Raw genomic sequence first — 22,055 nt, forward strand, 5'->3', positions numbered from 1 at the left:
GATTATGAAAGGCAACTAAATGAACAAAGAGCAGCATTGCTCTAAACGTCTGTCCAGGCCTCCTCCACGTCTGTACGCAATGAGGGATTGTCTTCCTCACGCGGTAAAGCAGTTTCTTCCCTTATCCCCGTTCTGTCAAGAGAGCGGAGCAGCGTGAAGCTGCGCGCACGTGGTTCGCGCACACCACACTCAAAACAAATCAGCTGATTGACTTTGCCTAGTCAATTAGAAAATGGACGTTAGTGTGATATCAACGTAGAGAACAGCGTACGGCTCTGTGGGATAAGTGGGCTGTACTCGAGGCGTAACAGTATTCCCGAGGTTCGCTGTTCGCGGTAAGTTGATCGATAATAGTGCCGATCGTCCGACGATAATCGCGGCTCGCTAAAAGAGCCTCGCTGACTCGTGATTCGGAACGATAACATACCCGAGGAACAAAAAAGAGCGAACGTATTTCTCCTGGATCGCGGGGGAGCGGCGGAGCCAGCAGACGTGTTTGCTAAATTGATTTTAATCAGTTCGTGCCAATTGCTGCGACCACGAGCGTTGAAACAGTTTACTACCAGCCTGCGTCAACGTAATTCGGATCTGGAAAGTTGAAAAGATCAGGGAACGTCAGGCTTCGTTCGTCTCGGGATGCGTGAAACGCGACTCTGTGGCAGTGCAGCGGATCGTTTGACAGTTCTATTCTTGTTACGACTCGACTCGTATCGAAACTTCGTATAATTTGCCAATAGCGTATAACGATTATCTTTGCTCGTGACGTCTGACTCTCGTTTTATTATCATAACACTCCGAATGGATTAATAAACGATTCGATTCGTGACGTTCGCTTGACGGGCTCAACTTTACACAGTCGCAATTCCGCCAATTATTCAGGCTAGTTTTATCTGCTGCTTAATTTAGTCACGTCGGCGGTTAAATAGTTAATTACTTTTTATTATTCGCTCCCACGTTTAGGACGTTTCAAGATGACGGCAGGCAACAGTTTGGTCGTACCGATTGTGCTGTGGGGAAGGGTAGCTCCGACTCATTGTATCTCCTGCATATACTTGTCGAGGGATCAGAAAACTCTCGTGACAGGATGCTACGACGGGCAGATATGCTTGTGGCAAGTCGACCCCGAAACTCTGAAGGTAAAATCGAATCTCCGAGTATTGCGTCTTATCATTTTATCCCGGGCCAGTATCAATAATAGTTGTAAATCAGGCCCCTTAGGTGAGTCGTAAATTTTTGCACGCATCCTCCCGACCGTCCTTCATATTCTGTCCCAGTGATGCTGATTAAGACTGTTTGTTCTAACGTAATAATTGATAAGATGGGTAATCATTAAAATCGCAAACAATTTCTCAGGGTTCGGCTGTATTTTTTTCCTGAGACTTGTAGTTTATTAACATTACAACTCATTCGTAACACCAAGAATTTAGAATATTCACCTCGCTATTCAATCCGCGGCTCGATGTGGTGACAGATAACGACGCAGGATTAATGATGATGCTTTTTGATTTATCAAGATGACTCCACGTTGTCTGCTTGTTGGACATACGGCACCGATAATGTGTCTGAGCCGAGCAAGCGTGATAATGGAGCAAAACTATATAGTCAGCAGCAGCGAGAGCGGGGAAATGTGCACCTGGGATTTGATCGATGGAAAGTGTAGGGAAGCTGTCAAGCTCAATAACATTCACACTCAGATGCTTCCTTATGTTTCGGCTGGAGGCGAAGACATCAGGCTATTTTGCTCTGGGTGAGAGACAGAGCGATACCTACTAAGTGTCATAAGATTTCACAACTTTGCAGCTAGTCGTGCGAGTTTTATCTAGAAACCGTTGATCACGCTCTTGCTTCGATGTTTCAGTTATTATCCAGAAGTTTTGGTCATGGATCCCTTCAGCCTGGAAGTTTTGTTCACTCTAAGCTCCCGCGTTAATCCAGATTGGATTAGCGCTTTGCACGTCCTGCGACCGGCCAAACGGAAAGGTCGGTTCCTCGTGCATACAAGTTAGTTACACTTCATCACACATCTATGCTTACCATCCTAACCCGTATTATACTTTACCGATACCTATTTTTGTCTCTATCGGCCTTAGAGGATCTATTTGTTTTCTCAAACTTTCTCGCTGACCTGAGTTACCTGAGGTATAATTTTTCATTGATTTTCCCATGTAACAATCGATCGGCACTTCCTCTATTGTTTTAGTATTTCATCGAGCTTTCCAAGTTTGTCACTCCACGGTCTGATATTTTCGTTTTGTATATCGCTATCAAATCTGTAAATAGTTTTTAAACATTAGAAATATTAATAACTTGTGAATTTAATTTTCTGGTGATATCTTCTTTTTATTTGCAATAAACGTATTTGAGATTATGTATCTTGTTTGAGATAATAGTGCACTCAGCATTTTAGAATCTTGCAGATTATCTGCGGTCAACTTTTTTTGGTAGCACTGCAATACTTAAATCACGAGAAGGTTTGTTAGAAAATTTCATTCACATTGGGAATATCAGACGGAGGCTTGTTCAGTTATATATTTAATGATTTTTCGTTTTGGGTTTCAATTTATTAATTTTTGTATTCTCTTTTGCCTCTTTGAATAACTCGGTTTTAACTGAAAATTTTTTGCAACTTTTAACTTTTTGTTATTTTAAATAATACTACCAGAATATCTTCTTGGGAATTACTTGAAAGCTCTGTTTTTTGTTCAGTGTCAATTTGTTAAACAGGATCTTTGAATTTTATTTTGCTCTGGAAGAGCCGTGCAAACTCATAAATTAATGACTCACGTTCACGTTAATTAATTAGTTTTCAATGAATTAAGGTCAATGTAACAATATTTTACTTATACCGTGCATGTTCTTAATATTATAAATTCTACTGAAGGTTCGATTTAATTGTGTTGTCATGTTACAGCACGTAGAAAATCTGGATACAGGGTGGTTATAGCACATTGGTAGAGACTGTAGTACTTCTTTCATTTTAGCGTCACCGAAGTTTCGGAAGACAAAACAGAAAAGAACGTACACTTCTGTCGCTCTGTTTCTTATCAGTTTGTTGTATCGGTAGTTGTTGATCTTTGATTTACCAATTACTTTACTTTGTTCCTACTTTTATCGATGAGTCTCTTTCAACATCAAGTCTGCTGAATCCTTTTACCCACTAACGCTCTAATCCTCTGTTCATACATCTATCATTTGTGCGATATCTCTAAGCTGTATACGCTCTAACGTAAGTATAAATATTAAACTACATATTATCCTAGGATCAGATTTTTCGTAATAAAATTATCTAATTAGGTATCCCTTGTTTGAACGCATGTTTTACATTTAAAAATTAACTAGGGCAATGTTTATTGCTAAATTTATTAACAACGATTTTAATGCTTTCAAATTAACAAAAAGCCTAGCTAAGATTTCGTAAAAAGTTGTTCAGTTTAACTTCAATTTCATAGGCATGCAAAAATTTTACCATCTCATTATACGCTGCTAATTTGTCACTGCAGAGTTTTAATCTGTGTATTCTTGAGCTTACTCTGCAGCGAGGAGAAATTTTCAATGCGCAGTAAAAAGACTTTATCTATTACCGTAACAGAATAATTGTATTTGGGATGAAAAGCTTTTTAGTTCGTGGTGTTATTTCAGTTAACAGAAATTGCGCGTAATTGGTAATCACTAACTTTTGGACAATAGCATTGTTCCGGAATTTGTACAGTTTTACAGTTGTGTGAATATTAATTGTCTGTAAAACATAAAAGAGCTGACGCTGATCGATCGTTGTGCGTATTTTAAATACATCAATGTTAATTTTCAAGACTGAGAAACGGAATTTGACAAAGTAATTCAAGTCCAGATGTGTCGATAAATGAAATTATCTATACATTTATTCGGCTTTGTTTAATATGCTGCTTTGAATGCTATTTTGTAAAATCTACTATTATCTTACAACAGCTAATTCGTTTTTATTAAAGACGACGTAGTCTTGGCATTGACTACAACGGGGACAGTGAAAGTCTGGACTCTACTGGGCCATGAGAACCGCCACAGCGAGCCGTTGTACGAGCACGAAAGCAAACAAATTCGCTGCCTCAACGCATTGGCGATGACGTGCTGCCCCTATAATCAGAGAACAGTACTGATAGTATGCTCCAAGTATTGGCAGGTGAGACGATCTTACGACTCATTTTATCATCGTATCAATATTGAAGTTGTAACTATAGGATATTACGGTTTGGTTTGATACCACTTAGAGAAATCAGAATGTAATAACAGTAACATAAAAACATCTTACTATGCGTTAGATATTTGACGCCGGAGATTTCTCAGTTCTCTGTTCTGTAACGGCGCCTCGCGGCGAACGCTGGATGGCGGGAGATTTTTTGGCCGCTGACAGGGTCGTTCTTTGGAGTGACGAAGGTCATGGTTATCTCTACAAATTACCCGCCAAGTACGTTTTTCCCATGTAGACGTAAATTATGGTCCAAAAGAAATAGCATCGAGCCAGTTTCTATAAAAATTCTGCTGAAATTAGTTAAATTTCACATTTCATTAGCAATTTCACAGGGTTTAGTGATTGTCTGATATCACATTGCCAGGTAATAATGATTTTCAAATTATTTTCTTCAAAAAATGTATGCAACGTTATTTTCAAAATACTTAAATTTATTCTTTATAACAAATTATACGAAATGGGAATAATTTTAGTCATTTTTAAGACGTCGACTGCAATTTAGATCTTTGAGTTAAAGTGTGAAATGCAGATTTGATGAAATGTGTGAGAGTAAATTATAAAATCAGCGATATAGACTATCTATGTAAGATGTGCACTAAATTTTCGTTAGATAAAAATCGTGTCATTCAGTATGGCCTGCGACACCGTGATAGATGATTACAATTGCATTTGATTTACTGTGTTATTTACAGCAAGACGAATCCCAGAATTTAATGTTACCTTCAAATTTTGACTTTTCATTAAATTCGGTACCGCTGTCGAGTAGTAAGAAATATACACCATATGTGACGTTCAATCAAATTGTTTTCTACAGTTTTAATCTTTTACCAATAAGGTGCATCGCGCATGAATGTTTTTAAGATATGTATATCTTATGGTCCTGCAACTTATTTATTTATTTCATACCACTGGAACAAATATATAGGACACACGGTTCAAAGTATACTTCCTGACGGGAGTACTATAAGAAAGCTCTCGAATTCAGGAGTGGACTTAGAAACTAGTTTATTGCTAAAATTTACCTAGCTAAACATAAAAGTATTTATTCACTATAAAATTATTTAACAGTTTATCTTTTCGCGAACAGCAAAGTCATAGAAAAAACAAAATATGCCGTTTCAATTGATTCAAAAAAAATTTATAGCAATTTTTTTTTTCCTCTACTTATATTTAGTTCATTCCGTGTAATATTTTATAATCCATTGTTTCGGTTTTTCCTTAATAGTATGCAATTTTCTACTTTGGAAAATCTTAAATTTTTCTTCCTTCTCCGCCAACAAATTAAAAAACCCTTATTGTTATGTACTTATAACTTATTTTTGAGTGCGTATATTAAAACTCTTGGCATCAAAGTCACAAGTGCATGTTGATTGACTGAGATATGGTAACATTCATTCATTTATTTATTTATTTATTTATTTTCTCTATTTCACACATACGTAGAGAATCGCAATTTTTATACAATGTAAGACTATGCAAATTATACCAGATTTGTTGTGTGGAATGTTCCAAAAACTAGTATAGCGCTTTAATTAGAAAGTTTGTCATATCATATCAGCATTTCTGATTACAGTATGATTCCAATCATGTAGTCAACAGTTATTTATATCACTATTGTATCGCAATCCTGGATTGGACTGTCCAAATGGAAATAGCATGTAGCTTAAATTTACCTTCGTGTATCAATATATATTTTAGTGCATTTACTCTACAGTTCCACATTTTACATTTTACTCTTTACACGTTACATTGAAATATATATTCCACATTCAAGTAACAAGGTCTAATTTGCTGTTGCTACTTTATTTATTTTATTTACAGCTAGGATACAATAATAATAATATTAATAATAATACATGAATGAAAAATTTACGGTATAATTGATTGGTTACATTTATATTTAAGGAGTTGAAATAGTTTCAAATCACACACAACTAGCTGAAATTAGTTTGCAGTTTTTTTTCCTTTATTGGTTTTATTTTTGGTCTCAAAAAATAGCAACACTTTACAGGCACCTGCAAGCAAAGCACTGTTTTACGTTATCTTTTTTCAATGAATTCATTCGATACAGTTTGTGGCAGGTATTGCGAACCTTGTAAAAGATACAATTTCTCCTTTCTTGCTACAAATTTTCACGGGTTAACGAGCTCTCAAAACGGCCGAAGACAGTTCATTCGCAGAGTCCGTAGAGTACGCATTTGTTGGAAAGCAAGTAGTTTTTGGACACGGTTTAGACAAACTGAGTGAGATTCGGCTCTTGTACTAACAGTTTTTATTTGATTCTCACTTAAATGAAGCTACATCTTGACAGTACTATCGCGTTTTAACGAGGAATTGTCAACGAAACATAAGCAAATTACAGTTTATCAATCATAATTAATCTCTAAGCGAGCTTTCGTTTTGCGTAAAAACGTTCACGATTTGTTATATTTGTGCAGATTATGTGGCGACAAATTTCGTCAATGTCATTTTTATTTTTTTTTTCGAAGCGTTACTATCTATACCCTAACTTTATTTTTGTTTATATTGTCGAATATCTTTTATCTCTGGATTTTTTTTTTCTTCTTCGACAATTGTTTTCACAAATTTATCAATTCACCGTTTACAAATCGTTACTGCACATTGATTAACACATTTATCTGTTTGATGGTGATGTTTCGTCTTACATAACATACCCTCTACCACATACTACGAGAGATCCGGTCTGTTCTAGCAAGCTGAAGGGCAAGGCTCTCAGCAGGTAACGCGAAAATATATTTTACCTTATTCATATTCATATACGTATATCTCAATTTTTTTTTTTTTTTAATTCTTTATATTTATTCATATTCATCACGCTTAGATATATTTTCTATATCACAATCATACAGACTTCAGTGTGCCTTTTGTTCATCATTTCTGCCTATACGTACAATACATATTTGTATTTATATGTATACTAACGAGCGGCTATACAATAATTTGAATTCCATCTTACAAGCCTCATTAACTTCAACTTCTTGCGTCCTGATAATTTTTTATAAGTGTTCAAACAATCCAGGTAACGCATGAGTTATTATACTTGTCATATAATATCATTCATATCGATAACGATCATAGACAGCACGTTAACTGCAGTTGCCTACAGTGCGAAATCAGCAGTTGGAAGGCATATGTTACTTGCTACCTTCAATTAGTAATCAATTCAGCTTTTTATTAACAAATTTTCATACGCCAGCTCTGTACATGGTTCACGAACCGTAGATTAGTGGCAGATTAGGCAATTCCATTGACTTATCTCATCACAATTTCACTTTATTTACTTCTCAGTACCGCAAGTCATGCTTGCTAATATATTGCTTTTGCTTAAAACTGCTTTCTAGCTATTGAACACAATTCAATCGGTGTAAAAAGTTACATTGATGAAAAATACAAAGTGGTACATTACTACGCACACACGTTGAAAGGTACAGACATCGTTAGCTCTTATTACATTGCCTGGTCTTCTTTCTTACATTCTTAGATATGACAAGAAATTCGTAGCTGCAGCAACCGATTGGATCAGAATGATAAATCCTTTTGAATTTCTAATTCAAAGTTGAATTAGAATTTAAAATACGTCTCAAATCGATAGTTGAGTCTTCTCCTAATTTAATACAATTATTATATCTTATACATAGCCCGATGATATTTGTAGAATATGACTAAGTAAAGTCGGATTGTTTTCAGAATAGAGCTGTTTTGGTAAAATTGTTAATTTCGAAGAAATAAGTACTTTGTGCGTCTGTTGTTATTTTTATCAAACAATAGATCGAGCTTTCAGCTATGACGAAATACTGTTCCCAGAACTGGTAGCAACTTCTCGTTCATTACATTCTCATTTCGAGTGAAAAACTGTACACCTTTCAGTCATAAACTTTTTCCGCAGCTTGAAATACAATTTAACTGTAATTAACACATGCAATTGACATTAGGTTTGAGATTTGATTATTTTCACTAATTCTAAGACGATTTGATGCTACTAGCTCTGTATTCTTCGCTTTAATGAAATCGATGTTCATACTTTATTTATGACTTCAGCATTTCTTAGCATTAATTTTGGCACATCTGTGTCTTTGCTCTCACACATAAATGTGTATGCAATACAAAGTTATTACGTCTTAATTATAATACTTATGGAATATTTGCAGTAATTGATAATGTTTAAAAATCATGATGTAGGGAATTAAATGCATCTTGCACACATCAATGATTCTAGCAATTGACCAGTAGCTTCGTGAACAGTAATACTTGACTCTGTTCAACGCAAATATTAATCTGATATCCAGTTAAATGAAAGACGATAGAAAAACAGTATTCCATAATTATTGAGTATATGAAAGCAAATAATCTTATATTTGAATTGGAATTTGCGTTGTCGTAATACGTTTTTTTTCTCGGATCCATAGTAGCGTAGCTGACAACAAGGAGTTTCATACCCCTGCAGCTGAGTGTGATCAACCATATTTGTACTACACTCTGACGCAGCCAGGCGATAAGGTATAAAATTATTCGAACTGTTAATAAGGCAAGAAGGTTCTTATGCCAGAAAATTCATTTCAGCCATTATCGTGTCCTCCGGCGATGCGACTGGTCACAGTTCAGAAGCACAATAAAACTTCGAAATATTTACTCCGAGGCGATAGCGAAGGTGTCGTTGTCTTATGGACACTGCCCGAGATCTCATCGCAACAACTTACGCAAATCAATCAAAACGATTATAAACCTACCAGTCTACCGCCGACTATAAAGACCAGTCTAACGGCTGCCTGGGAAGCAATGAAACCACCCCCAGTCGGAATTCTTGATCAGTTAGACTCCGGCGATGGTCACGGAATTAAATTGACTTCCAGCATTTACTTGCCGCAGCAAAGTCGGCTTGTTTTGGGCAGAGAAGACGGTAGCATAATCATTGTTCCTGCTACCCAAACCGTTATGCTGCAACTTTTGCACGGCAATCATCAGCAGTACGACGGTTAGTCGCCAAAATCCATTGTCAACGCTACACTGCAGGAAGTATCCTCGATTTACGTCGTTCAAACAATGCATTTTGGTTTTAGACTGGCCACCTCATCAAGTTTTACTCGGACATTCTGGCAGAGTAAATTGCCTGCTGTATCCGCACGGGGCTGCGCCGAGATACGATCGGACGCATTTGGTGTCCGGAGCAGTTGACTTTGCCGTATGCTTGTGGGATTTGTACGCGGGTACACTGATCCATCGCTTCTGTGTTCATGCTGGAGAAATTACTCAGCTAATGGTGCCTCCCGACAACTGCAGTGTGCGTAATTCAGCCGTTCACAATGTATTTCTTAATCAACGGACGGCATAATACCTTTCGACTAATCGAACCAACTTATTCTGTAGCCTCGACTACAAAAATGTGTCTGCAGCGTTGCCTCGGACCACAGCGTTACGCTGCTCTCCCTGGCTGAGAGGAAATGCGTTGTTCTAGCTTCAAGGCACTTGTTCCCTGTCGTTACGATAAAGTGGCGTCCACTCGACGACTTCATGATCGTCGGGTGTTCCGACGGTGCCGTTTACGTCTGGCAAATGGAAACTGGACATTTGGACAGAGTTTTACATGGTAAGACTGGTAGTGTCGTACTACACTCGTGAGACAAATTAACGCCCCCTGTTTTTGACCGAAAAAAGGTCCAATTTTGAAACACCATAACTTTGCATAAATTGCTATTAGATGGTTGAATCAAAAACAATTTTGAAGCTAAGAATTTTTATATGTACTTTTTCTCGAGTAATCCTACATCCTATCTTTAAATCCACTCATGTCAAATTTGTAAATTGAACCTTCAACTTTGCGCGATCATATTCGATGAACAGAATTTTTGTTTAGATTTTTAAGACAGCCATTTTGTAGCTTGGAATTTTCCCTTCGACATTTTTTTTCTTAAAATTCTGTCTGCGATTTTTTCTTGTCAAGTAGTCCAATATCAATAGAAATAGTGTCTGAAAAAGTTTTATTCTGTGTAACAAGTGAATTTTGATTTAACCTTCTACTTGCAATCCACGCAAAGTTACAGCGTTTCAAGATTGGACCTTATTTAGTCAAAAACGTGAAAGCCCATTCATTTCTTTTTCCACAAGAGTATACAGATATGAAAAAAGATGGTATACATTATTTGGAAAATGATAAAAAAAAATTTTTAAAAAACATTCTATCAGGTATAATTGCCGAGGAGGTCCTTTATGCTTGCGACGAAAATACCATAGCAGCTACCGGAGGCACTGCAGCTGGAGGTGAACTGGGACTGGCAAATCCAGCCGTGCATTTCTTCCGGTAAATACAAAACGTCTCGTCGTTAAATTTACTTTCACCTATACCCATTCGCGCTAAACTGAATCGAAACGGCTTATTACTACAGGGGTCTGCGGCACCGAAATCTTTCGGCAATTAGACACGCTACTCAACGTGGATTACATCAGTTGCAACAACTTCACGGAGGCGCTGGAAGCGATCATGGTAATCAGATAAAGGCAAAGGGTGCGCCGCTGATGATACAGGGACTCAGGACGAACCCAAAGGATCCTGAGAGCCACATACTCTTCTTTGACATCGAGGCACTCATTGGTGAGAAATTTCTTCCCTTAATCAATGTTGTTCATTCCGATCACGTGGTTGTCTACTAATTATTATCAAAGAAATATCTTTACCATCGTTCAGTGCAACTGTTGAGCGACGAGTACGGATCCATGTCACCCGGATCACTCGAGGCTCAGGGTCTGATATCTGCGGCTGAATACCACAAGGTTGCCGCTCTTACGCAGTCAGCTAGTCCAGATGCTCACAAAAAAATAGCTGGTATGTCTTCCAAGAGTTCGATAAATTCTCGTTTCTGTCCTGGCGTTGTGTAATTAATCATTATTGAATGGTAGTGGGTTATTAAAAATAACACTTGATGAAGGTCCAATTTGCGAATTTCGAACAACAGTAGAGACCGGTGTATATTATTTCACAGTTGTGTATATAAAAATTATGAATAACAATACGAATTTTCTCAAATCTTTATGAACGTTGAAACTAATGGTTTGTAGATTTTTTCGGCCGTGTCAAGGATAAGGCCGGAGACGTTGAAAGAATTCTCAAGGAAAAGGATCGACACGGTACCGTTTACTGTTGTGTACTTTTTTTTAGCATTTGTCAATGAATCACTTATTTTTTTATTTCATATTATTATCGCTATTATTGTTTCTCTTGTTGTTGTTGTTATTATTACTATCATCATTGATATAGCACCGCTTTTGAACTACAATAGTTATTATTTGCACGGCCTTTAATCATTTTTTGTTTGTCGCTTTTATCAAACAGCTTGTGCAATCGTTGTCGTTGATTAAATATCTAATATTGTTTGAAAAATCAACGATATTAATGTCAATGAACAATTTTCACTTAGTTATATCTTCTCTATTTCAGCAAGACTGAACATGAAAATAGAGATCACTAATCTGCAGCTACTTGCGCTCGTTATTCACCCGCTTTTATTTACGTCAACTGTGTGTGCGCGCGATAGACTATAAAACGAGCAACTTTACTAAAGGACGGCAGCAATTTTAATCTTAATTTTTTTTTCAGAACTAATGAAATATTGCAAAGTACACACGTTTACGAACACCCCAACACAGAGTGATGAAACAATTCGTTGTCTGCCTAATAATAATCATTTCACCTTTATTTAGCAGTAATGATTTTTCTATCCGTTTCTTTGAGATCGCTACTTTGATTTATGTGAGCAAACTAGATGTGATTGTCTGATGTATTTGATACCGATGTTTGTCATATTTATTTCCACTAAATAGTTTTATTTTAATGCTTTCTCTAGGTTGATACGTAGATCTTGCGTAGGCTCGTTTTGTCGCCGTTTGATATCTAGCTCCAGTTCACTTGGCAATGCGCTTGCACCAAATAAATGTACATATTTATAATACGACAATGTTGTCTACAGAATAAGTATCTCTTTCTCTAGGTATATTGGCTAAAATGAAGGAGGGCGCCGAAAACGTCCAGACTAAGTTGCAGGCCAAGGTTGAAAGCGTTGGTTTAAAGCCGTCCACTCTTGACGGCAAAGGTTAGCGCAAACCTCCCCAGCGTAAACTGCAAGATTATTCGTTACTGCGCATGGATTTTTACTTTATTATTATTATTCCTTTTTTTTCTCTTATTTCGGACTTTACATTTGCGAGTTTTAATCTATCCACATAAATTCCATTTCTCACAGCTTTTAATCGAGTGTAATTTTATAATTTTTCTACCTTTCTGCTCTACCACTTCACCTTGTATTATAGCTCCAGATCCACGGTTTCCATTGAGCTGATTTTTTTTTCAACTAATGTGCGATTGCGAGAACATTGCGACCGATAAATGAAAAGACATATTTTTATTTTATTACGCTATGCACTATTGGTAATTCGAACCACGCATCATATGTTTTTCTCATTATTTTCATGCTTCACTCCAGTCAGCAATGAGTTTGACGAAAAACTGATAATGTTCAGCCATTCATTTTTTCTTTTTATTCTCTCTAAAACATTGTTTTCTTATTTAGTATTTATTTATTTATTTATTTGTAATTTTTCAATTACACCGTAAAGAAATATTTTCTGCTGATATTTTATTAAAGAATCAATGTTTTTGCTCAGGTGAGGGTTGGAATAACAATGATTTACCGAAAAACAGTTTGAAGAGAAATGGAGCTTTCAGCGAGCCAAACGCTGCAATGGAAGTAGCTCAGTTACTGCTCAGCCTTCTTCACGCTTGGGGAATGGATCCTGATCTGGACAGAGTGTGCGAAGGAAAATTGGGTCTGCTCAGGCCCATGGTACCTGTTTCATTCGGCGTTTTATCCAAAGGAGGTTTGTAATGGTCGATAACTCAATTACGCAATATTCGCAGATTTGAAACACCGTGCAATTTAAACCACCATCATTATATTCCACAGGATACATGTCTCTGCTACTTCCAACCTGGCAAACTCAGTTGGAGCCAGCTGGTGAGCCTGCGACTCAATTAGAACAACGTTTGCCGGTTGAATTGGTGAGGCAAGAGCGCCTCACAAGAGCTTTCACCGCTCGAGCTCACTGGGAATTGTCTACAACTTTGACGAGTAATCATCTGCTCGCTGTCGTATCACTGGCAAACACCCTAATGTCCATGAACAATGCTACGTTTGTTCCCGAACAGGAAAGAAATCGTAAATTGCATAGGTGAATAACAGTACTTGATTCTGCATAACGATACTTGGTGAATGGTTAACTCATTGTCCACCATTTGCCAATCTTCCTTTTATTACAGACCGGGAAACAGAGTTGCAGTGAGCTGGAACAAAGCGGAGGAGGAAAACGAAGAAATGTACACCGTTCAGCAGGCTCAAATCAAACAAGGCTGGTCGCTTCTTGCTACTCTACATTGCGTTCTTTTACCTGATAAAGTTGCAGCCCAGGGAGGAGCGAAGAGCTTCAAGCGACCCCAAGTCGAAATGATGGCTAGACGATGGCAACACCAATGTCTGGAGGTGTGTAGATTGTATATTTACACTTACAATTCCGCTTGGGTTCAGGAATTAATTTTATTGTTTTCTTATAATCTTCAATTATTCTTCAGGTCAGAGAAGCGGCTCAGGCTCTTTTATTGGCAGAACTTGGCAGGATGGGGCCAAAAGGCAGAAAGGCACTCGTGGACAATTGGTCACAATATTTACCCCAGTACAGTACACAAGAACCCATTGCCCCACAGTCCCAAAACCACAGCCCTCCACCAGGCAGCCCAGTTCCTACGATAGAACAACAACAGGAAGAGGAAGAAGAGGATGAAGAAGGTGCGGAAGGTACAATTTACACCCAACTTGCTACAGTACAGACATATTTGTACCGTGTATTAGAATGTGTCAGACTTTTTAAGAACGGATATTTGTTCAGAAGTACCAAAAATATGAATATCCGAATTACTTCTTTTTCCAGAATTAAGTATAGCGAGAAAACCGTCGAGCATAGCGGAGCTGAAGCAAAAACAGACAACGGCAGTTGTACTGCTCGGTGTGATTGGGGCGGAGTTCGGACAGGATGTGACTAACGCCAGAGAACGAAGAGACAGTGAGCAAAGACGAAAGAGTTCTGTGGTCGAGGGATTCGGAATTGGGAATAACAATCTTGCCCGGCATACAAGCATGGCTCTGACGCATTTACTCCACGCGCCTCATTCCTCGAAACTACCGATGCACACAGCCTTGCGCAGAGCTGCGATAGACCTCATCGGCCGCGGCTTCACGGTCTGGGAGCCATACCTCGATGTTTCGAAGGTGAATTTCAGCGTGAGATAAAAGTTTCTTGTTAAGATCGTCGAAGGATGAAGTGCAATAGTTTGTTATGCGTTTTTTAATTTTCGTCAGGTCCTGCTTGGGCTCCTCGAAATGTGTTGCGATGCTGACAAGCTAGTGCCCAGCATGACTTACGGCTTACCGCTAACGCCTCAAGCTGACAGCTGCAGAACCGCGAGGCACGCTTTGATGCTGATAGCAACGGCCAGACCAGCCGCATTTATCACAACTATGGCGAGAGAAGTTGCGCGATTTAATACTCTCCAGCAAAACGCACAGACGTTGAATGTCAATCTCGCTGCAAGCGTACTCGCCAGAGCCAAGCCTGAAATACTGAGAATAGTTGAACAATTGATTGACAAAATGCAGAGTGAAATGAGCGATTTACTCGTTGAGGTGAGATATTTAACCTTTCAATTATAGCTATTATACGAAACATTGTGTTTTTTTAAAATCATATTTCATCGCTACTTGGTTCTTCATATTATCTTCAGGTCATGGACATCATACTCCATTGTCTCGATCCTGGTCATCTTAAAATGAAACCACTGAACGACGTATTTCCTGCTGTCTGTAGGTTTAATCAAGTGAGTGTGGAAAAAAAGGTTTCATTTGCTCCAATTGATAAGTAAAATTTGTAAGTTGTACTTACCGGATGAAAATATTTATTAAAAGGTAAGCCATTGTCCGACGACTCGGCGGATAGCAGTCGGAGGTCGAGGAGGGCAATTGGCGCTCTATGAACTACGAGGAAATGTAAAATGCCAAACGGTTACTGCTCATCAAGCCCCTGTAACTGCGCTGGCATTTTCGCCCGAGGGGAAATTTTTAGTTAGTTATTCATGTTCGGAAAACAAGCTGTGCTTTTGGCAGGTAACTGTCTTAAAATAAATTGTGTATATTATTCTTAAACTTATTTCACCGACTTCAACTGACTTTGTTTGTCTTTATCTAGCAGACAAGCAGCGGGATGTTCGGACTAGGAAATTCTCAAACCCGTTGCATCAAGTCGTACAGCACAGCACCTATCAATGATGTTTCACGTTTGAATCCAATGCGGCTGGCCCGTTTAATATGGATAAATAATCGTACCGTCACGTTGATGTTAGCCGATGGCTCGGAAACACGATTCAATGTTTAATTGATTGGAATTTTTCGTTGAGGTTGAGATCGAAATGCGACCATGCAGTAGTTACTCAAGCCGGAGGTATTAATCAGACCTTTCTTGTAAGTAGCATGCTTCGACACATCACTGCTGATTATCGCTGTAAGTTACATTGCGCCGTTACATATTCAACGATCATAATACGCGGTTTTGTTCCGTTTTTAAACGCACCCGATCAATTCCAATCCGCATTTTAATTGTTAATTAATTATTTAAATAAGCAGTATGAGTTGCACAAATCGTTTATTTTTTTCTATGTTTTAAACAAAAGAAATCCTACCATGCATGTTGTTATTTATTTTGTATTGAGCTTCAACATCCTCCGGCTTGATACATTGAGCCTAAACTGAGGTGAGTTATATTCGAAAATGAAGAGATAAACTATAAATTATTATCAGTTCAAGGTTTTTGAGAAAGTATCTCCTCGTTTCACAAAAGTAGCTGGGTAACAGTATTACTATCGTCTTCATAGTTCAACTTTTTGATTATCGCACATTCGTGGCTAACAATAAAATGCAAATAAAAAATAAAAAAAAAGAATGGAGAAAATTGACTAATGAATGATACGGTGAGACCTCGTTAGGGTATAGTAATTGAAACTAAATAGTCAAGACTGAAATCAAACGCTTACCCGCCTGAGAATTGTAAAATGATGTGTATAAATCAATAGAAATCTTTCCACAAACTTTGAAACGACAATAGTTCTTCATTTTTAATCATTTGTAATAAAAGTATTAATCAGCCTCATCGTGAAAGTATATACCAAAATAACCGCCCAAGGATATAAATGTATATATTATATATTTCATAATCTAATTAGTTAATTAAATTTACCTATTTATTTCGGTGATTATAGTTCATGTCTTAAGCTATAATTTGGAATAGAATAATTGAAATCCCAGATTCTTAACGCAAGGTCGTCGATTAATAAGGCTAAAAGCAACATTAAGAAAAAAAGAAAAATTTGAAAAAAAAAAAAAATTTGTTCAGGATCAAACTACTAATATTAGAGAACAGATACTGATAGCGATATTTTTTTTTCATAAAGGATTTAATTCGCAACCGATATACAACAATATGATAACACTGTACATAGTGATACTTAACTTATAGAAAGAGTTGAAATTTCTGCAATCACTAGTCTATTTCTTTTCTGTTCTATTTCTTCAGTTCCATACGTCTTTGTTGAGAATTACGAAAAAAAAAGTAATCACCTAATAATTTTTTATATTCACGTTATCGTTATATTTAATCTTGAGTCAGGATTGTATTTGAATGTTTTCAAATATGCTAAATATACTATAAAAATTATTCTGAAATAATCAGATCCAAACGCCGACATTGCAGAGCATCTAAACACACACACACACACACATATACACAGAGTAAAAGCGTACAAATCCCAACAATATTCAGTTTTTAATATGGTAAATCATGTGGTTCAGTATCACATCCAGGTTGTAACTTATACGCTAAGTATAATTACGCAGCGGAAAGTCCCCTATAATACTGGCATAAGTTTTCTAAAATTTGTGCGCATTTTGTTTGGCCAACTTTCTGTAAAAGTACTTATTAGCAATTAATTGCACGTCATTCTATGCGTATTGAATTTAACGGCGAGAACAATGTATAGGGTAATTAAATCGCCTTTAAAAATGTTGGCGGTGTATCGCGTAGTGCAAATTTACAGACCGTTGAATAGTCTTTTATAAGATTTTTTCGTTAATTTATTGATAGCTTTATTTAATCCATCTCACCTGGAGCCCCATGCATGAAATAGTATTACATTTCAAAACTCTTAAATTAATTGCCATGAATAACAATTTATTGTTTATAATAAATGTAACGACGAAAGCTAATATGTTAGTACATTGCGGTAATCAATTCAAATGCATAGATATTCTTTGTCTTCGATGGTTACATTTATTAAATCAATAATAGATATGAAATGAAATTTGTTACATATTATTCCATGTTCTAACATTTTTTTCTTGCGAATCGTATGGTTTTTAAATCGCAGATTATTTGAAGTGCGTATAATATTGTGATAATCTCCGAAACCGTACGCCAGATTCTTATGATTGTTGCTGCAGTAATAATAAGTATACGCACTTTAATTGTAGAGAACAGAAATACGAAGAAAAGAATGAGAGAACAAAAATTTCCGGAATAATATATCATAGAACAAACTGTATTGTTGATATCATAATATATTGAATGTATTTGATGAGTCGATTTATTATCACTGTAATTCTATATGAAATAATATTCTTAATTATATTGAAAGGAAGAAAAGTTGAAAAAAAATACGTAATATTGATGGAATTATAAATGTATGTATGCTCAGAGAAGGTGTTATGTATGATATATTTCAATCTTGTTATTGTCAAAAAATGAAGGAAAGAAAACAGCCGACTGAGGTAACTTAATTAATTTATCGTTCATCCATCGTTCCATCTTCCTTGGTCATACCAATAATATTATTTTAGTTGTTTCACAATTCTAGAAATTTAATTTATAGACACTTTTATTGATTATTTTATAAAATTATTAAACATTAAGTATACCAATTACTTCTAAATTAACCGCGAGAAAACGGTAAAGAAGATTTCATATTGTACTTCTTCACCGTCTGTTGTTCAAAAATGGCGGCATAACTTTTCCACGTATGGTATGTAATTTTAGTTAACAATCACAGATGGCGTTTCCGACACGAATGTGGAAATCACCCATGAAGCACGTGCGGCTGCGAAGTTAGCCACTTGACAATCGCAACGTGAAAAAAAAACCTCGTTCGCGTCGGTGGCTACTATTCTGATGATTGTGTGTATTTTAGGATAAGAATATTGTTCAAAAACGATCATAAGCCGTTTCAGTATTCGGCTTTTAATCCAACGAGGAGATTAACGCTCAGAGCGTGGGTAATTATAGGTTTATAACAGATTATGTACCAGACAAAATGCATGAGAGCATCCTTGACGAGCATTCAAATCAATTGTTTACTCCTGCAGTCGATCTGAATGATCTTACGAGTATTATTTATTTAGTTTTCAGTTCGTTAGAACATCTTTTGAAAGTTGTCGAACTATCTGAAAACCTAGCTGCTCATTCATGTGCAACGCAATCGACGTCTGAAAATGTGTAACGGCATATAAGATTGGACAATTGCATGGTATAACGTAGTATTTTTTTTTCTATATTGCCGATAAAGGCGTGAAGTTGGAAAAAATTTTCACTCATCAGCGACAGATTAAACCAGTCGAAGGCCTGTCCGATACACGGCAGAGTTCAGAGCCGATGTTGATTCTCAGATGTTTGGTTGTGTTTGCACGATAAAGTAAGTGGACAAAGTTTCGACAACAGTTTTCGTTGTCAAAGTCCTCGCCACTCATGAATCGGTCAAAACCGTCGCGATATCCGATTCTTAGCGCAGTTCAGATTAGATCCGGTCGTGAACGGATCGTAATCGCATAAACTTCGGTCCTATGAACGTGGATTCAGTCTAATTTTGCCGGCCCAAAGCGGGGAACCGTTTACGTAGCTTGTGCGATCAAACAGCAGCTGTGTTTTCGTTCGAGTTAAGGAGTTGTAAACATCCGACTAATTATTACGCGAGCAGTTGTGTTCGGTATTCGACGATCTTTGCAATAGATTGAATTTGTTTTCTTTTGATCGTGCAAATTCCAAAATCGGGTATCATAGCTTTCGAATTAATCTTGTTTGGAACGCGATCGTTTTGTGTGGAAGTATTTTCCAGGTATTGTGACGTCACGTGATAAACAAGTGACGGACTATCGTCGTTGGACCAGCGGCCATCTTGAGAACATATCGCGAGTTAATCAGTTTTTCGCGACGCGACAATCAATGTGCGGCTTTAAAATTGAACGAATGTGCAAAGTGTACGTGGATACGTCGGTTCGTGTTAGTGTTTGTAACGTGTAGAGACAGTGACGCGTTCCAGTCGACTTAAATCACCGGATTTCGGCGTCGTCCCGTTCGATTTTCTGTTTTCATCACAATTGCGTGATGGACGCGAGTGAATTCGGGGAAGATCGTGTCAGTGTGGCAAACGTCGTTGATTCGAAGTTACAGGTTAGAGTCTTTTCACTTTATTATATACATTTATATCCATGTAACAACGGCAAACGTATATAAACTAGCCCTGTGAAAACTTTCACGACTTCATTTATACAACAATGTGTTTACTAAATTACAGTGAACAGTGAAACGCGGAAGAATTCGCGGAAGGATTCACGGAAGATTCTCGAAGCCGACGATCAGCCGAAGCCGAGGGGATGCAACGATGGGTGAGTCGCATAATTTTGAAAAATTGCCGTCTAACATTCTCTCTTCTTTTCTGTCGTGGGTGGCGTGACGACAAAATTTCCGTATGTAATATGTACAACATTTTATGATAGCGTTTGTTGAAATCATAAGATTAAACTGCAGAGGGCATCGCTTACGATCTCCTCCCCTAATTGTAAGTTCTTCCGCAGACGCGAGATAATTGCAGTTTTATTGTTATTTTCTTTGTTCCAAAAAAGGGGAAAAAATATATCTATAGAAATCGGTGAGTTTAGTTAGCGATGTTCAATTGAACGGTGCGCATAAATGTATATCTTAGAAATTCATAGAGGCTAAAAACGTGCTTCATAGTCAACTTGCGAAAAAATGTCGTGCGCTTAGATATTTTGCGAGTTGTTCATTTCGGATTCATCTACCGCGATTCGGTGACTATTTAAACGTATTCTGAATTACGCTGCATGCAATTCATGCACTTGCTACACTTTATCTACAGCTGCGTCGAACAATCGCAGTCCGTTTATATTCACACTTGGGTACGTTTTACTTTTAAATTTTCTCATCAAAGTTTTAAAATTGATTATACACGGGATGTGATTATCGCTCTTAATTGCTTATAAATGGATTCGTTTTATACATTGAATATTATTTTAAATCGCAAATCGAGGGGGTAGTTGCGTCCAAAGACGTAACGTCGAAGACAATTACCGGCAATCAGCTTTACTCCTTTTTACTCCACTTTTTCTATCTTGTACGGCTATCAGGACCATTCTGCTCTTTGCATTTTCCTCTTGAAACACTTTTTCCGTTTTTTTCGTTGTCCTTAGAGTATCAGTTTTACAGCTTCATTTCGCGACGCGTTGGAACATAACAAAATAGAATCCACACCAATTTCGTCACGGACTTCACCGTTTATCAATTCCAAAGTATGAAAAGGTACTAATTTAACCTTGTTCAATCATTTCTTACGCGGGTTGTTTTCTTTTCTTTTCTTTTTTTTTTTGTTTTATTTTCTAGCTGCTGTATTATTTTATAATACATGTTGCCTGGGTGTGCGTATATAACGTATACATGTTGGTATACCTATACATATATGCCTATACGTCCGAAGTGACGTACAATGAAGCGACGAGAGATAGTTTTTTCAATGAATTTACGGTAAAGCAAAGTTATTCCGGATTCAACGTGTTATTCGTTCCGCGCGTCAATATTTGACTCATACTGCATTAATGTGAATGGGAAGCGATACAGACGCTGACGAATAGACGCCGCCCGCGGCGCCAAGAGAGCGACCCGCGTACCTGCGTAACGCGAGGAACAAAACACAAGCGCGGTTTAAGAAAATAATACAATTTCCGAAACCGATTTATTCTTCGATATATATATACGACTCACGATCCTCGTATTTAGGTTTTTTTTTTTTTTTTTATCTTCCTTTCCTCATTTCGATTCATTCTTCTCTATCGGCATTCTCCACGCGCGGATTAAACGTTCAATTTGATACCCACGACGCCGTATATGTATAATACATGTATACATGGAAAAGGATAAAAATATCCGAACGTAAAGATCGACAAGTTAATTTTGTCTCATCTTATTCGATTTACTGTTTACAATTATTCGATCTAGATTAGAGTCGGGTCGTTGGTAATTTCACAGTTAAAAATCACCGCGAGAATTATGACGTTTTATCCTAATAATCACAACAATATTACAATAATAATAATAAGAATGCAATTTGAATAACTTCGTTATATTCAAATACGCGTATAACATACTTCAACACCGGTATAATATAGAGACGGGCACGGACGCGGAGAAAAATCTGTTTATAACTAGGCAACAATAATTCGGCGTGGGCGGGTGACTCGCCGCGATGTTTATCGCTTGTTTGCTTAGATAATGGAATATATCCCTGCGCATAGGAGACGGATTGACCTATCTCCATAGCGGCATCTACGTCTATACACTTTTATATATATATATATATGGATATATAAAAACTCCCAGGCAATAT

The 22,055-nt window shown here is 37.2% G+C and overlaps 1 protein-coding gene across 15 annotated transcripts; it reads left to right on the top strand.

Annotated features, from left to right (window-relative positions):
* Positions 1–184: 184 nt before the first annotated feature.
* Rbcn-3B (WD repeat-containing protein Rbcn-3B) lies at positions 185–18,148 on the top strand. 15 transcript variants are annotated; one of them, XM_046617562.2, is made up of 25 exons: positions 185–335; positions 961–1,136; positions 1,515–1,747; positions 1,859–2,001; positions 3,966–4,156; positions 4,296–4,441; positions 6,939–6,965; positions 8,653–8,743; positions 8,807–9,218; positions 9,304–9,524; positions 9,611–9,830; positions 10,427–10,541; positions 10,627–10,832; positions 10,926–11,063; positions 11,297–11,365; positions 12,226–12,327; positions 12,899–13,111; positions 13,198–13,462; positions 13,551–13,770; positions 13,860–14,082; positions 14,216–14,553; positions 14,644–14,967; positions 15,066–15,158; positions 15,247–15,444; positions 15,527–18,148. In XM_046617562.2, exons 2-25 carry the CDS (start codon positions 972–974, stop codon positions 15,710–15,712), a joined length of 4,539 nt encoding a protein of 1,512 aa, XP_046473518.1. In that variant the 5' UTR covers positions 185–335; positions 961–971; the 3' UTR covers positions 15,713–18,148. The 15 variants fall into 15 exon arrangements, with proteins under 15 accessions (XP_046473518.1, XP_046473520.1, XP_046473521.1 ...); XM_046617564.2 differs by having other exon boundaries at positions 15,530–18,148; XM_046617565.2 differs by having other exon boundaries at positions 13,860–14,073.
* Positions 18,149–22,055: the final 3,907 nt, after the last annotated feature.

The sequence above is a fragment of the Neodiprion pinetum genome, chromosome 3, assembly GCF_021155775.2.
Source record: "Neodiprion pinetum isolate iyNeoPine1 chromosome 3, iyNeoPine1.2, whole genome shotgun sequence".
NCBI classification, from domain to species: domain Eukaryota; kingdom Metazoa; phylum Arthropoda; class Insecta; order Hymenoptera; family Diprionidae; genus Neodiprion; species Neodiprion pinetum.